The sequence below is a fragment of the Lissotriton vulgaris genome, chromosome 8, assembly GCF_964263255.1.
Source record: "Lissotriton vulgaris chromosome 8, aLisVul1.2, whole genome shotgun sequence".
Taxonomy (NCBI): Eukaryota; Metazoa; Chordata; class Amphibia; order Caudata; family Salamandridae; genus Lissotriton; species Lissotriton vulgaris.
Window position 1 is genome coordinate 167329496 of NC_141696.1, and position 15421 is coordinate 167344916.

At 44.3% G+C, this 15421-nt stretch overlaps 1 protein-coding gene across 3 annotated transcripts in view; it reads right to left on the reverse strand.

The window, feature by feature from the left end:
- GDPD4 (glycerophosphodiester phosphodiesterase domain containing 4) overlaps window positions 1-15421 on the reverse strand; it is a 356500-nt gene that overhangs the window by 152021 nt on the left and 189058 nt on the right. For all 3 annotated transcript variants that reach the window (XM_086933889.1, XM_086933891.1, XM_086933888.1), the window contains exon 4: window positions 11572-11665. In XM_086933889.1, the coding sequence (XP_086790015.1) occupies window positions 11572-11665 (94 nt within the window). The remainder of the gene's footprint in view (window positions 1-11571; window positions 11666-15421) is intronic.

A 15421-nucleotide genomic window follows, 5' to 3' on the forward strand; every position in this document is an offset into this window, starting at 1 on the left:
CAAGACCCAGACTGAGGTGAGAGCCTTTTTAGGTCTCACCGGGTATTACAGACGGTTTGTCAAAGGTTATGGCACCATTGTGGCCCCTTTGACAGAGCTGACATCTAGAAATCAGCCCAGAAAAGTGAATTGGACTGAGGCCTGTCAAACTGCTTTTGACACCCTCAAAACTGCCATGTGCACAGCACCGGTGCTTAAGGCACCTGACTTTTCAAGTGTGTTCATTGTGCAAACTGACGCTTCAGAGCAAGGCGTGGGAGCAGTACTCTCACAGGTCAATGATGAGGGTGGAGACCAACCAGTGGCTTTCATTAGTAGGAGGCTACTCCCCAGGGAACGGAGATGGAGTGCAGTCGAAAGGGAAGCTTTCGCTGTGGTCTGGGCTCTGAAGAAGCTGAGGCCCTACCTGTTTGGGACTCACTTCCGTGTTCAGACCGACCACAGGCCCCTCAGATGGTTAATGCATATGAGGGGCGAGAATCCAAAACTGTTGAGGTGGTCCATTTCCCTACAGGGAATGGACTTCACGGTGGAGCACCGCCCTGGTACAGAACACGCCAATGCTGACGGTCTGTCCAGATTCTTCCGCCTTAGTGATGAGGACTCCCAAGAGGTTGGGTAGTTCTCCCCACTTTCAGCTGGAGGGGACACGTGTTAGACCTGACATCCTTGGCGTGGTTTTTCCCCATCTTTCTGCCTCTGACTCATGTATTTTTGATGCTGTGCTGGATTTCGTTTTTGCTGATTTAGATGCTTTGGACCCTCTGCCACTGCTGATCAGTGTCAGAGGGTAAGTGCTCCCTTTGTAAATTGTCATATTGATTGGGTATACCTGATTGGCATATTTGTATCACCATGAAGTCCCTAGTAAAGTGCACTGGGTGTGCCAGGGCTGGTGATGACAGATGCTACTAGTGGACCTGCAGCGCAGATTGCGCCACCCACATGAGTAGCTCTAAAATGGTGTCTCAACCCTGCCAGCGCAGGGCCTGTGTGCAGTCAGTGGACTGCCATGTCCGCCTGGCCAGTGTCCCCACTGGCTGGGCTTAACCCTCCCCTGTCTGTGCACATCAGCCACCCCTATGGAAGGCTCCAGGTACCCCCCTGGGCAGGGTGCAGTGTATGGATAGGGTAGAGCATGTACTAGTGCAGGTAACATGCTCTGGTAGAGAGCAGCAGCCACTTTGTGTGCTCACTGCTGTAGGGCTGTATGGCTCCCTAGGGTAACATGGGGAGGCTGGTCCCATTGGATCCCAGCCTATCTTCCTATAGGAACAAGATGGAACATTCATGAAAGATATCCCTGAACTCAGAATTAAATGACACATCTTTTAGTGAAGGTTGTTTTTGGATCCTGGGGTTGAGAATAGCACTTTTAGAAAGTGGCTGTTCTTTTGTAGAAACCTTTCTGTGTGCCTGGGCCTGTGTGTGGAATGCCTGCGTGACAGGAGCTGCAGGGCCCCTGAGGGGGTTGGAGTCAGCCCAGGGGTGAAAGGCGACATCTGTTGCCCGGGGAAGGGGAGGAAGAAGCGCCTGATAGTGCTGGGCTGTGTCTGCCTGACCACCGTGCTGGCTAACTCCCCTGCCGGCCCACTGTCACCTCTGGCCCTGAAGCTGACAGGAAGAAGAACACCAGAAACATTCCAGAGCTAAGGGCCCCTTGCACAAAGGACTTCAAAGGCGTTCAGGGCTATAAGGGAAGGACCCCTGACTACAAAAGATTAGATTCTAAAATTCTACAATCAAGAAGGAACCTCTGCTGAAAGAAGGACAGCTGGAGAACTAAAGGAAGATTGCCTTGCTGTGTGCTCTAAGGGCTGACCTGTTCTGCTGTTGCAACTGAAAGCTGAGGAGGAGAAAGGGACTTTGCTGTGAGCTGTGACCCTGCCTGCTTGAAACTACAGAGACTTTGCTGTGTGCTGTGTCTCCACTGAATCTCCAAGGGCCTGAGAAGAGCTGGCCTCCTGATGGGAACCCAGGGTTAAAGGTTCCTAAAGCTTTGCCCAGAATTACTGCAAGATCGTGCTGTTGTGGACCTGGAGCGTGTGGTGCTCGAGTGTTGAGCGTGAGAAGGGATTGTGGTGCTCATCGGCACATTCCCGGCGAGGGTCGGAGGTCTGTGGTGCCTCCCCTCGCAGAATCCACTCAAGAGCGGTTGTGAGGCTACGAGGGCGGTCTGTCCGTGACCCGCGCCCTCTAAAATCATCTGCCGCCTGATCACCGCCGCTGCCCGGGGCCAGAAAACCTCTCCCTGAAGTGCTGTCCTGATCGGAGCTGCGGGGCCGAAGAACGAAGCCGCCGCGCTCCCATTGGGTGAAGGAGCCGAGCCCCCTCACCAACGCCGCGACGGGATAGGCCCGTGCGGCGCAGCGTCATCAGCGTGGTGGGCCGTGATTGGCCAAAAGAGCGGAGCGTCATTGTTTGCCTGCCCGGGAGCCGCACTGCCATTGGCTGACTCCCGGGTGCTGTTGGAGGCTCGCCCCATTTGCCGCGACGGGATTGGTCCCTGCCAACGGGACCCCTTCGAGTGCCGCCTGATCATCGCCGGGCCCGGGGGAAGACTGACCCGACCTCGCCGAGGGAATCCAGCGAGTGCTCCCAGCCCCGGCCTGCCGTCTCTGCTCCCCGCTGCTCACTGAAGGACAGAGAGCGGGCGGAGAGCTGCCTGAGACCGGCCGGGCCAGAGCGCGAGTGAGCGCTGGAGGGCGGGGAGCGTTTGAGGCCTGACAACGTACCGGACGATGGAAAGGGAGTCCCCCCAGCATTCCGGTGAGGCGCGTGTGTAGCGCATAGGGCCCCTGACGCTAGGGGCTGATTCTGGTGGCAGTTAAGAGCTGACATTGTTTACAGCGCCTGTGGCCCATTGCTTTGCGGGCTGAGGATAATTCTGGCATTGCGCAATTTGCTCGTTTTGAGAGCCGAGTGAGGGCAAATCAGTGGTATTATTTTTTTAACTACTGGTTAGAGAGACTAGAGACTATTTTCTTTTCATAAGAACTTCCTGATGAGTGCAACCATTAAGAATTAAGTGCAACCTTTTTCTAATGAAGTAATTATCGTGCAACTGTTTGGTTTACCTTGCTGAAACTAGATAAAGTTATATATTTTTATAAAATATACTTACCTGTGTGGTCTCAGTTTGTGGTGGATTGGGAATTATTGTTGTGTTAAGTGCAAATGTTATCCACATTGCCTCTGTTTAGCCTAGACTGCTCGCGCCATGCTACCTAGAGGGTGAGCGGGGGTTATCTCAGAGGGTTATTCCTTCACCCTGACTAGAAGCAAGGGTCCCTACTTGGTCTAAGGTACTTACCTCTGCCAACTAGAGACCCCCAGTTCTAACAACTGTCAATTGGGTACCATCAGTACTGGCAAGCTTTTAGGCTACTCCAACGAGCAGTAGGATTGAAAACATCAAGAACTTCATTAGGCTACAAAAATGTAACCTATCTCTTCCTTTCAACCTCCCCCCCCCCCCCACGCGTGTTTACCTTAAAGGTACCCATGCCATCTGGGCATACAAGGATGGCAGCTTTCTACCGACTGAGCACCATGGTTCCTCTGTCTGAGCCGAGTTTAGGCCCGAAAGATTGGCTCGCCCCCCGACAAGAGCTGTGATGGCAGAAACGGTGGAACCAGGGCAGGAAGGTATATGAATGCCAGTAGGTGCTCTCCGAGGTTGGGAGCAAGGTGTGGCTGTGGGTGGTAGGGGTGCACTTTTGTAATGGGCTCCACTCCACCCACAGTCTTTGCTGGCAGCTACCACTGAACAAATGTTTCCCCCATGATGCATATGAAGCAGAGGGGATTGGTTTTTCCTTGCAATTCGGATCGTTCTGTTTTTTTTCTCTTGCATTTGGTGGCAAAGGTACTGTCTTTTCCTTAGTAACAATTTTGAGTGGCACACAGCTGGTTGTTTCAGGAAGCATTCACAAAGTTAACTCGTAATGGCACTGAGGCGTGGCACCATTAAAGTTAAACTAAACAACAGAATTAAATGAGCTAAGTTTAGGTACAAGCATTTTAGGAACTCAAACTATGCTCGACTCATTATGAATGATATTTTGGAAACACATATTTTGAGGTCACTGTATTCTTTTTTTTGTTGAAATATTTTTATTTTGCTTTGGAAAATAAAATAGAACATAGAACAAAGCATGAATACACAGTGCACAATAATCGCATTCCACACTTATCTCATAAGGCAGTTGTTCAAATATAGTGTCTATTGCAGGCGGCCTCGTGGGTGAGTGTTCACTGTATTCTTAACCTCTTTATTTGGGAAATGGACACATTGCTGTCTCTCTGGCTGCCCAAATCTTTGTTTGGCAGTGCTGGACCATCTCCTGCAGTCCGTCTGTCTGTCGTCTCTTTCGGACACCTTGCCCCTGTGTGCAACAATGTAGTCACTGACTGTGTCTTACAAATCCATGGCTGCCTGCTTGTGCTTCTTCCATTTCTCCTCTACAGTTATATTCTGTCTCTGACTTGGCTTTACCTCTAGGCTGCCTGAACTACCCCTGCTCACTTTGCCTGGTTGTGCCAGTTTCTGTCAGTCCTGCCTTTCTTCTGGCTATCTCTGCATGTGTTTAATTTCTCTACCATCCAAGTTATCTCGGAATCAATGCAATTTCTTCAGCTGACCCAGACTGATTCACTCCCCTACCTCTCGCCTTCGCTCACAGACCTTTTCCCAGGTGGTCTTTTCTTCCCTTCACTGTAAGAAGGTCACTCTCCATTGCTGTAGCATGCTATCTGTGCCTCGGCTGTCCTACGTCCTTTGTTCCTGCACTCTACCTCTAACTTCTCTTTGACTGTCAAGCACTTTATCAGCTTGTCTCTAAATTTTCAGCTGCCACTGACTCTCAGATTACCTTGTCAAATCAAAGAAGCTTTACTCGATTGTAAAATTGTGCAATCATAAAAGCTTACTACCTTGTCTCTAACTCCATATTACTGGCAGTCCAAGGATGGCACTACTCTTCCACAGCTTTTGGCTATTAAGGCCTGCCTTTGTTCCACTGCACACTGCTGTGGCTTGTTGCTCCACTGCATCATCTTAACTGTTCTCGCTCTGGTTGTCTAAGTCTGTGACTGGTCTGCAGTTTCAGATGTTTTCTGTTTTAAACTACTCAAAATCCTCAGAATCTCGTGGGCGCGTTAGGGCAAGGCGATCTTCAGATTTCCTTTTTTGTTCTGGGTGTTCTTGCATAACCCTGAGGCTGTAAACTTAAGTATAATCCTGGGCCTGGTACTCTTTAGAGCTCAGGAGAATGTCTGCTAGATCCATATATTGCAAGGAAAGAAGGGCGTGTACATAAGAAAGGGCCACCCAAGAACCCCGTGAGAGCTTGGGTAATAACTGTAACTAAGTAAGCGCAACCAAGGGCATCATTTTTTCTAAAAACATTTTTATGTGACTAATTGCAGAAAGCCAAAAATTGAAAAGTGTGGAACTACACATTTAACTAAACAGTTCATGTAGAATACATCAACAAACAAATATTGAGAGGAGGCCTACATATAAAGACATTTTAATTCAGATAAAGATGAGAAAAAACACAAGATGTTCCTATTGATCAATATGATTAAAGTTTTTTCCTTCCAAAAGAAGGGTATGTATTCTAGAGCATATATGTCCAATCGTTGGGAAAAGTCCTATAATATTCAGGCCACATATGTGCTAATCCACCCTTGCAATGAGTGTTTTCTTTGTCAATCATCTATTCTTTTTATTTTCATGTTTGTAAATGACTGAGTACTTGATCAATGTGCTAATCCACCCTTGCAACGAGTTTTTTCTATGTCAATCATCCATTCTTTTAATTTGCATGTTTTTAGATGACTGGATGAATGAAAAACAAGAGGTGGAAGAGATTCCACTTCTTGTGCACCTGATGTGTGAAAATCAAGAAGTGGATGAAGGTCCACTTCAAACACATCAAGTGTCCAATGGTCTACAAACATGCATGCATGCACTTACTTTGGGAAAGGAGGGCGGACATTAGCACAGTGGAGCTGACACCATCAATCAATCAGGATTTATAAAGCACAGCTAATCACCCAATATGGTATCCAGGTGCTTGCAGGTCCCGGAGTCTTACAGGCCAGGTCTTGAGGACCATTTGGAATTCCAGAAGCGAGTTGATGGTACGGAGGTGCATGGGGAGGGTGTTCCAGGTCATTTCTGCAATGTGGGAGAAGGAGCGTCCTCCACTTCTGCTTCGGTAGATGCAGGGAGTATGAGCTAATGAAACGGAGGTGGAGCTTAGTTTTCTCGATGGTTGGTTGAAGTTCAGGCAGTGGTTAATGTAGGCCGGTTCTTGGGTGTGTAGAGCCTTGTGTGAAATGAAATGAAATGAATGAAATGAAATGAAATGAAAATGAGATTTGTAGAGCGCTGCAGCTGCCCTGAGGCGTCCAGGCGCTGGATCAGCAGCTTAAATTGACATCACTTCTGTACTGGTAGCCAGTGGAGTTGCCGGAGGTGGGGTGTGATGTGGGTTCACTGGGGAAGGCCAAGGATGAGTCTGGCTGTGGTCAGAATGTATGGTCTGAAGTCTCTGTAGGAGGCGTGCAGCAATTCCTTAGTAGAGGGCACTGCCGTAGTCCAGTCAGCTGGTGATGAGGGCTTGTGTCATGGTGTGAGATGCAAGGTGTAGGAGAAGCCACTTGAAGATCTGACGTAGCATGTGCAGAGTGAGGAAGCAGGCAGAGGAGATGGCATTGATCTGTAATTTGATGGTGCGCTTGTTGTCACAGAGATTCCATGGTTACTGGCAAGGTTGGAGATAGTGGCTGAGGGGCCTAGGTCTGACGGGCACCATGTTTGTGTCCTCTACAATCCTGACGTTCTCTCTCCATGGCCTGAGACTCCTCTAATTAAGGCTCAATACAGCCATTGTCTTTGGCAGGAATATGGTAGGCTGGTGTGGTGAAGGACTGCCTACCATTGCCCTGACATTCGAATCCCTGCTTTGTAATTCCCGTGTGCCTATATGTGAAAATCATTTCACTGTACAAAAGTTGAAATGATTGGCTTGTCAATGCTTTGTTATCTTTTCCTGAGATCAGAAGTATTGTCCAGTAAAGAGTGCATATTCCTGGTGTTATTGGATCAGGCAACGACCCATGTACTGTGCAGTGACTGTTTATGCTGTGCCACATTACTTTACTGATCCAATACTTGGAGGTTGTGTCTTTCTGTGTAACATTAGTGTAATTGGTGAACCTTGAAGAATATGACTTATGGTATGTGCCATAAGTTACCTATATATTAACAACATTTTCTAGCATTAACCTGTATTTTAAAATAATCTTCAGATTTAATTCCCTTTTGCTGTTTCTATGAGATGTGCTTATTTTAAGGTGAATGGTTGGTGGTCAGGGTGCAAACACACCAGCTGGGACCACTGAGACATTGACATACCAGTCCTTTAATAAGACTGTATCAATTTTCAGGTGCTACCTGTCTAGGCAAGATATATATAATGGTATGGAGCTGAACCTGTGTAGGCAAGATCTATATAATAGTGTGGAGCTGAACCTGTCTAGGCACGAACTATATAATGGTATGGAGCTGAACCTGTCTAGACAAGATATATGTAATGAATTGGAGTTGAACCTGTTCAGACAAGCTCTATATAATGGTGTGGATTTCAACCTGTCTATGCAAGATCTATATAATGGTGTGGAGCTGAACCTGTCTAGGCAAGGTCTATATAATGGTGTGGAATTCAACCTGTCTAGGCAAGATCTATATAATGGTGTGGAGCTGAACCTGTCTAGGCAAGGTCTATATAATGGTGTGGAGTTCAACCTGTCTAGGCAAGATCTATATAATGGTGTGGAGCTGAACCTGTCTGAACAAGATCTATATAATGGTGTGGAGATCAACCTGTCTAGGCAAGATCTATATAATGGTGTGGAGCTGAACCTGTCTGAACAAGATCTATATAATGGTGTGGAGTTCAACCTGTCTAGGCAAGATCTATATATCTATATAATGGTGTGGAGCTGAACCTGTCTGAACAAGATCTATATAATGGTGTGGAGCTGAACCTGTCTAGGCAAGATCTATATAATGGTGTGGAGCTGAACCTGTCTAGGCAAGATCTATATAATGGTGTGGAGCTGAACCTGTCTAGGCAAGATCTATATAATGGTGTGGAGCTGAACCTGTCTAGGCAAGATCTATATAATGGTGTGGAGCTGAACCTGTCTAGGCAAGATCTATATAATGGTGTGGAGCTGAACCTGTCTAGGCAAGATCTATATAATGGTGTGGAGTTGAACCTGTCTGGGCAAGATCTATATAATGGTGTGGAGCTGAACCTGTCTAGGCAAGATCTATATAATGGTGTGGAGCTGAACCTGTCTGAACTCTATATAATGGTGTGGAGTTCAACCTTTCTAGGCAAGATCTATATAATGGTGTGGAGCTGAACCTGTCTGAACAAGATCTATATAATGGTGTGGAGTTCAACCTGTCTAGGCAAGATCTATATAATGGTGTGGAGCTGAACCTGTCTGAACAAGATCTATATAATGGTGTGGAGCTGAACCCTGTCTAGGCAAGATCTATATAATGGTGTGGAGCTGAACCTGTCTAGGCAAGATCTATATAATGGTGTGGAGCTGAACCTGTCTAGGCAAGATCTATATAATGGTGTGGAGTTCAACCTTTCTAGGCAAGATCTATATAATGGTGTGGAGTTCAACCTGTCTAGGCCAGATCTATATAATGGTGTGGAGTTCAACCTTTCTAGGCAAGATCTATATAATGGTGTGGAGTTCAACCTGTCTAGGCAATATCTATATAATGGTGAGGAGCTGAACCTGTCTGAACAAGATCTATATAATGGTGTGGAGTTCAACCTTTCTAGGCAAGATCTATATAATGGTGTGGAGTTCAACCTTTCTAGGCCAGATCTATATCATGGGGTGGAGTTCAACCTGTCTATGCAAGATCCATATAATGGTGTGGAGTTCAACCTGTCTAGGCCATATCTATAAAATGGTGTGGAGCTGAGCCTGTCTAGGCAAGCTCTATATAATGGTGTGGAGCTTAAAGGGTAGGAGGCTGAGCTTGATAATCAAGCAAGAGTAAGCACGAGAAAAGAGAAGGAGGAGTTATACAGGAGGCATTTATATCCATAGGGTGGCTAGCCATAGAATAAGAGGGAAGATTCGATCATTGCATGAGCACTCGTACAGCTAGTGGCCCCAAAGAAACTTGAAATAGAGACTGAGGATTACCGTTCATAATATTATATTCAACTAAATTATGTCATTTTGGTCTAGCATCTCAGCTGACCACACAGACTCCAGAGGCCGCCAATTCCTTGCAATGCAGATGTCTTCTGATTACTTTCACCTACTCCCTTAAAACCTCGTTATCTTGAAAATGCCCTTACCACTGCACTAGCACTACAGAAAAACATTAAATGAAAAAAATGCAATGAACAGCTTGTCAAAGGAAGTGGTGGAGATAAAATGTTACATTTATTTCACATCTGAGAACGGCACATGGTGCAACTATTAATAATAATCATAATAATAATGGTACCCATCAATCATTTCATTCCTTCTCCCCGACTGCTTTTATTGCACTATGTATATAACATTCTATTGCTAAAGTGATTTCAGAACTGCCGTTCGTGCCCTCATACTATCATCTAGACTGAGGTAATCCTCTACTCCGTGGACTACCAGACTTCACACTGGCAATGCAATATGTCTCATTCGAGGCCTGAAGAAATATGATCAAATCATCTCCATCCTGATGTATTGCCATTGGCTCATCTTGTTGGACCGCAACATCGTCAAAACCAGCTGCATCATTTACAATGCCTTCAGCAACGCGGACAAGCTCACCATCTCTGGGGGTTCTCGGCACATCTGTAGCCAGGATGCCTTCAGTATGCAGACTAAGAAGTGTAACGTAAAAAAAAAAAACAGGCAGCAGGCCTCTTCCATCCATCCGGGACCACATCCTCGTACCTATCAGGACCACCCCAACACTGCTTCACTTTAAGAAAGTCACCTCTTTAAAGAACACTACATCATAATTAGGGCTCCCGGTTTTATGGTATTTATTTTTTTAACATTTCCGTCTGTATTTATCCATATTTATTTTTGGGCCATTGTATCTGTATTTATCCATATTTATTTTGTATATAAATGAAGTTGTAAAACTGTACATTTCCATATTTATTTAACTGATAGACGCGTACTCATCCTTTGATCTCTGTTGTTATGTAGCTATTTAAGCTGACAAATATTACAAATAAATCAAATAAATATTAGCATTATACCACAAATGTATGTATATGCCATTATTTAAAGAAATTGCATCCTGCTTTTTAATTTGTCATGCTGTCCATCTGCTCAGTTGTTGGGCTACAATTCATGAAAGATAGTACAGAGAGTCACTTAAAAGAAGCACAATTTTCTGTATTTATCCACTTTTAAAAATAAATGTAGACGGAAAACACATTGTTTTCTGTCTGTATTTATCTGTAAAAATCCATAAAAACGGAAAACAGGGAGCCTTAATGATAATGCATTAAACATCCCCAACCCAGCTACCTCTTCTATCACTGATTCACTTTGTCTTTGACCCTGTGTAGCGGTTTGCTGCCTTTCGGATAGGTTTGTCCTATAGAAATGCCACATACATACATACGCTGCATTGTTTATGTTCTGATAATCTACTTTTCGTTCATCTATCCATGTATCTAAAGTGCAATAATTATTTATACCTAGACTTTCTTTGCATCTAAAGAGGACACAACAAATTCCAACAAGATTCTTCTCATGGTAACATCAGTGACCACAGAGAGGACATATTTTACAAGGGAGTAGCAGCTCCTGGGGTACTCTGCCAGCCAGTCTGTGGTAACCTGAAATGTGTAAGCTGAGGGCTGCATGCCCTTGACAACAAGTATGTGATTGCTGAGCTCCACTTCTCATGATGGCAGACTATTTAGCTTCTATTTCCTAGTAGCAGAAACTTACTGGGAAACTGAAATGCCCCAATACCCATGTCCATCCTCTTTTATGGTTACATTTTTTATATTTCTTGTTGATATATACTAATATTGTTTTGCCTCTGATAGCACCCTGCAAATCATAAACACATATCTATAAGGGAACACAACAGCTTTCTTCTCCATCAAAATTATATAAATTCGGCAGCAATACACATTACATATTTAAACAAACAATGCCGTTCCAATAAGGGAAATGTGAGGCCAGCACGTGTCGACCTGCCCATTATTAAACCTGGTTACCTTTTCAGAATGACCAAAAAATATGCAAGTAAAGTCCAGTGAAATGTCTTGCAGATATCCTAAAAACCTGACCCAGGCTAAGAAACTAGCCAGGGTTCCAAAACATATTACATTGCATTGACATGTACTGACCAGTCTCAAACTCTTTCGTAATTTAAAAAAAAAAATCTTAAACTGAAACATTGTTCGTGTGTTCTGAACCAGGCACAGTCTGAAAAGTGTATACAAATGATATGATATAATGAGAAGTTACCAAGTTTAAAATACTGCTACTTACCAGTAAAACTGCTATGTATGTAAACAAGACTGCTGCTACAACTAGGATTAAAAGCGACCAGAGGAACCAGTATCCCACACTTCCATACGTGTACCTGAAAAAACAAAGTTGTGTTATTTAGATGAATGGCATACAGTTATTTGACAAGCTTGCGAAGAAAACTCTAACTTTGAAGTTTAATGTTAGTTCACAGCTTTGTGGAGGAAACCTGATTCAGCGTTGGTGTGGCTTTTTGCAGTTGCTAGCTTCTCATCTCAGATACACCTTTTTGATTGGAAGATTAAAACATCAAAAAGTCTTATTGGAGCAGACATTCAAGGTGAAAGGTAACCTTCCCCAGCGTGCAACAATTTATAATAATTGTTCTGAAAAACATTCAATAATGAACTAGGTTATCATCCTGAGAATGTAATTACAAAATACAAAAATACAAAAAAATAGAATGAATGAGCTGATGCTCAGCCTGAGCTTCGTTCTCAACTTTAATCCAAATCCTAAAATGAATGCTACCCTTATGCCTAACTCTGTGTAAGGCTATCATTAATGCTATGCCTAAACATACGCCAGACACAAAAACAAATACGAATCCAACAAACAAACCTACCGCTGTGCCATGTCGCTAGGACTATTGCAAACTTATCAGTGAACCTAATATGAATGCTAACATTAAGCCTAAACCCCCCTAAACATCAGTTTAAGACTAGCCTCAGTAAACTCTATGCCTAATGCACCCCTATCTCTAAAATGAAGCCTAGTCTTGTGCTCTAACCCACTAAACTAACAGATAGATTCATCATTGAAAAATGGGCTCGCAAAGGGCCAGATTCTGAGAATCTGGCCCTTTGCGAGCGCAATTTTTGCATTTGGGATTCATCATCCCAAATGCAAAAATCGGTTATTGCGAATTCGCTAAATTGCGAGGAATTGCATTTAAGCAATCTCTATTTGAGATTCCTTAAATGCAATTCATTAACCATTTTTAAATTGCGAAATCGCAATTTCGGGCCGCTATTTACCGCGAGTTCAAACCTCGTGGTAAATAGCGAAAACTTAGAAAAATGCTTTTAAATGCATTTTTTTAAGTTGCATGTTGCACACACACATGTCCTTTGGACATGTGTGTGCGCAACACCAATGTAGATTACATTTCAGGGGTGCTACAGGGTGTCCTTTGGACACCCCTGGCACCCTTGAAATCGCATCCTTATTTGCGATTAGCAAATTGCTAATCGCAAATAAGGAATAACTCCCCATTCATTCCTATGGGCCTATGGGCCTTTAGGCCCATAGGAATGAATGGGGAGTTATTCCTTATTTGCGATTAGCAATTTGCTAATCGCAAATAAGGAATGTGTAGGAATCGCAATTTATTTAGCGATTCCTACATGAATCCCGTTTTGCAAGTCCTTAATAGCGATTCCTTAATAATCGCTATTAAGGACTCGCAAAACGGGACAATGATGAATCTAGCTGATAGTCTTGCACAAACATTTTAAATTTCATATATTGTGGTTCGGAAGCAAGTTAGTATGTGTTTTTCACATGGAATGTGACATGCAATAGCTCAAAGGTATTTCTGTGTTTTTGTTAATCTGCATGCGTAACTGTGGAAGTAGTTTTAAGGCTTTTCAACATGATGGTTGATGCACTGATTCACATACAATGAGAATGGGAAACAGGATTTCTTGGCGTATTTCTGTTTCAAACATGAATGATCTCCATATTAGAGTTTAGAAGCAGCAGTGCTGCCTTGACTTTAGACATATTATTAATTAATAGTTCATGTTTTATTTAAAACATATACGTATGCACACAATCAGCAGAAAAACACAGGAAACGCTTCAAGCACTATATTTAGGCATATAACAAATGTACATCTTCTTAGGTTGCATTCACATCATCATGCTTATCTTTTTATTATGATTCAGAAAAGGGGGTGGTGATGAACAGAGTGTCTGAATTAAACAGACCACTCTTACCCAGTCCAAAGATCAGGGCTTGATCCATCACCGTTTTTCAGCTCACTGCACCATCCCAGCTCAGAACTTGGCTATATGCAAATTAGTCTGACCCTGGCCCAGTGCATCATGGGAACAGGGCAGACCAAACTACCAAGCCAATTCTTATACTGGGAAGGAAACAAGCTACCAGGGACCGGTTTCTGGCATTTCAGCCGTCTTCGGCCCGGCTTGCTTGAATCCTGATGGTGCAATGAGCTAGGGACTCACATCTGAGTATACCCTTCCACGCCTATGGTGGACAAAAATGATTCAGAAAAGGGGGTGGTGATGAACAGAGTGTCTGAATTAAGCAGACCACTCTTACCCAGTCCAAAGATCAGGGCTTGATCCATCACCGTTTTTCAGCTCACTGCACCGAAGACGGCTGAAATGCCAGAAACCGGTCCCCGGTAGCTTGTCTCCTTTCTGGTGTAGAATTGGCTTGGTAGTTTAGTCTGCCCTGTTCCCATGATGCACTGGGCCAGGGACAGACTGATTTGCATATAGCCAGATTCTGAGCTGGGATGGGGCAGTGAGATAAATAACGGTGATGGATCAAGCCCTGATCTTTGGACTGGGTAAGAGTGGTCTGCTTAATTCAGACACTCTGTTCATCACCACACCCTTTTCTGAATCGTTTTTGGCCACTATAGGTGTGGCAGGGTATACTCAGACATGAGTCCCTTTCTCACTGCTCCATCAGGATTCAAGCAAGCCGGGCCGAAGACGGCTGAAATGCCAGAAACCGGTCCCCGGTAGCTTGTCTCCTTTCTGGTGAAGAATTGGCTTGGTAGTTTAGTCTGCCCTGTTCCCATGATGCACTGGGCCAGGGACAGATTGATTTGCATATAGCCAGGTTCTGAGCTGGGATGGGGCAGTGAGATAAATAACGGTGATGGATCAAGCCCTGATCTTTGGACTGGGTAAGAGTGGTCTGCTTAATTCAGACACTCTGTTCATCACCACCCCCTTTTCTGTATCTTTTTATTATGACAGTAGGGGCTACAAATTTTTATGGACTTCCATGCAGAGTGGTGGTGGTCGTAATGACTGACAGCAGGCAGAATCTCCTTGTGGAATTCCTCCAATTACGAGTTAAACCTCTTGGACTGCAGAATAGGTTGAGAGACATTGACCACCTATTCTGAGCAGGTGATCACTGCCTGCGCGAGACCAGTGCACAAAGAAGAGAGGGTTTTGAGGAAGGCGGGGGAGGGAATGGGAAGATGTCCTCTGGCCGGTGGAAAGTTACATGAGGGTCTTGTGCCTTGGCTGACAGGTAGGATGGATTCTGGGAAAACAGCCATGTCAACTTCAATTTCACTGGCTGGTAAAATCAGGTCCAGAGATACCACACCTTTGAAATCTGGGTACAGGAACATCGAAACACTTATAATTGTGCAGAGCTGAATTCTCTGCAAGAGTAATGCCCCACACAACTTATAATCGGGGTCTATGAGTCAATAAGCAATCTTTAATAAAAAGTATTCAATAGAATTACACTTACAGAATTTTATGAGCTGCTGTTCATTCTAGACGCCTCTCAAGGCTCCCATCATTTCATATGTCCTCGCATGTTTTATCTCAGTGTCTTTTTTAAACTGACTTATGGAGATCAATTCTTCTAGATGATATGGTCTGACATTTCAAGATTTGAGCCCAATAAAGACAACATGCCATCAATGTGCCTGGCCCCAGTTCATGCTGTTTTGTCAGTTCTTCAAATATCAATGTATATCCCCCTCTTTGTTATGCCCTCAAACCATTGAAAACCAACTCTACATCAGTGCTGGTGAGATACAACAGACTGAGTTTAGCCAAACACAGTGCGAGCATAAGCATTTAGAGCA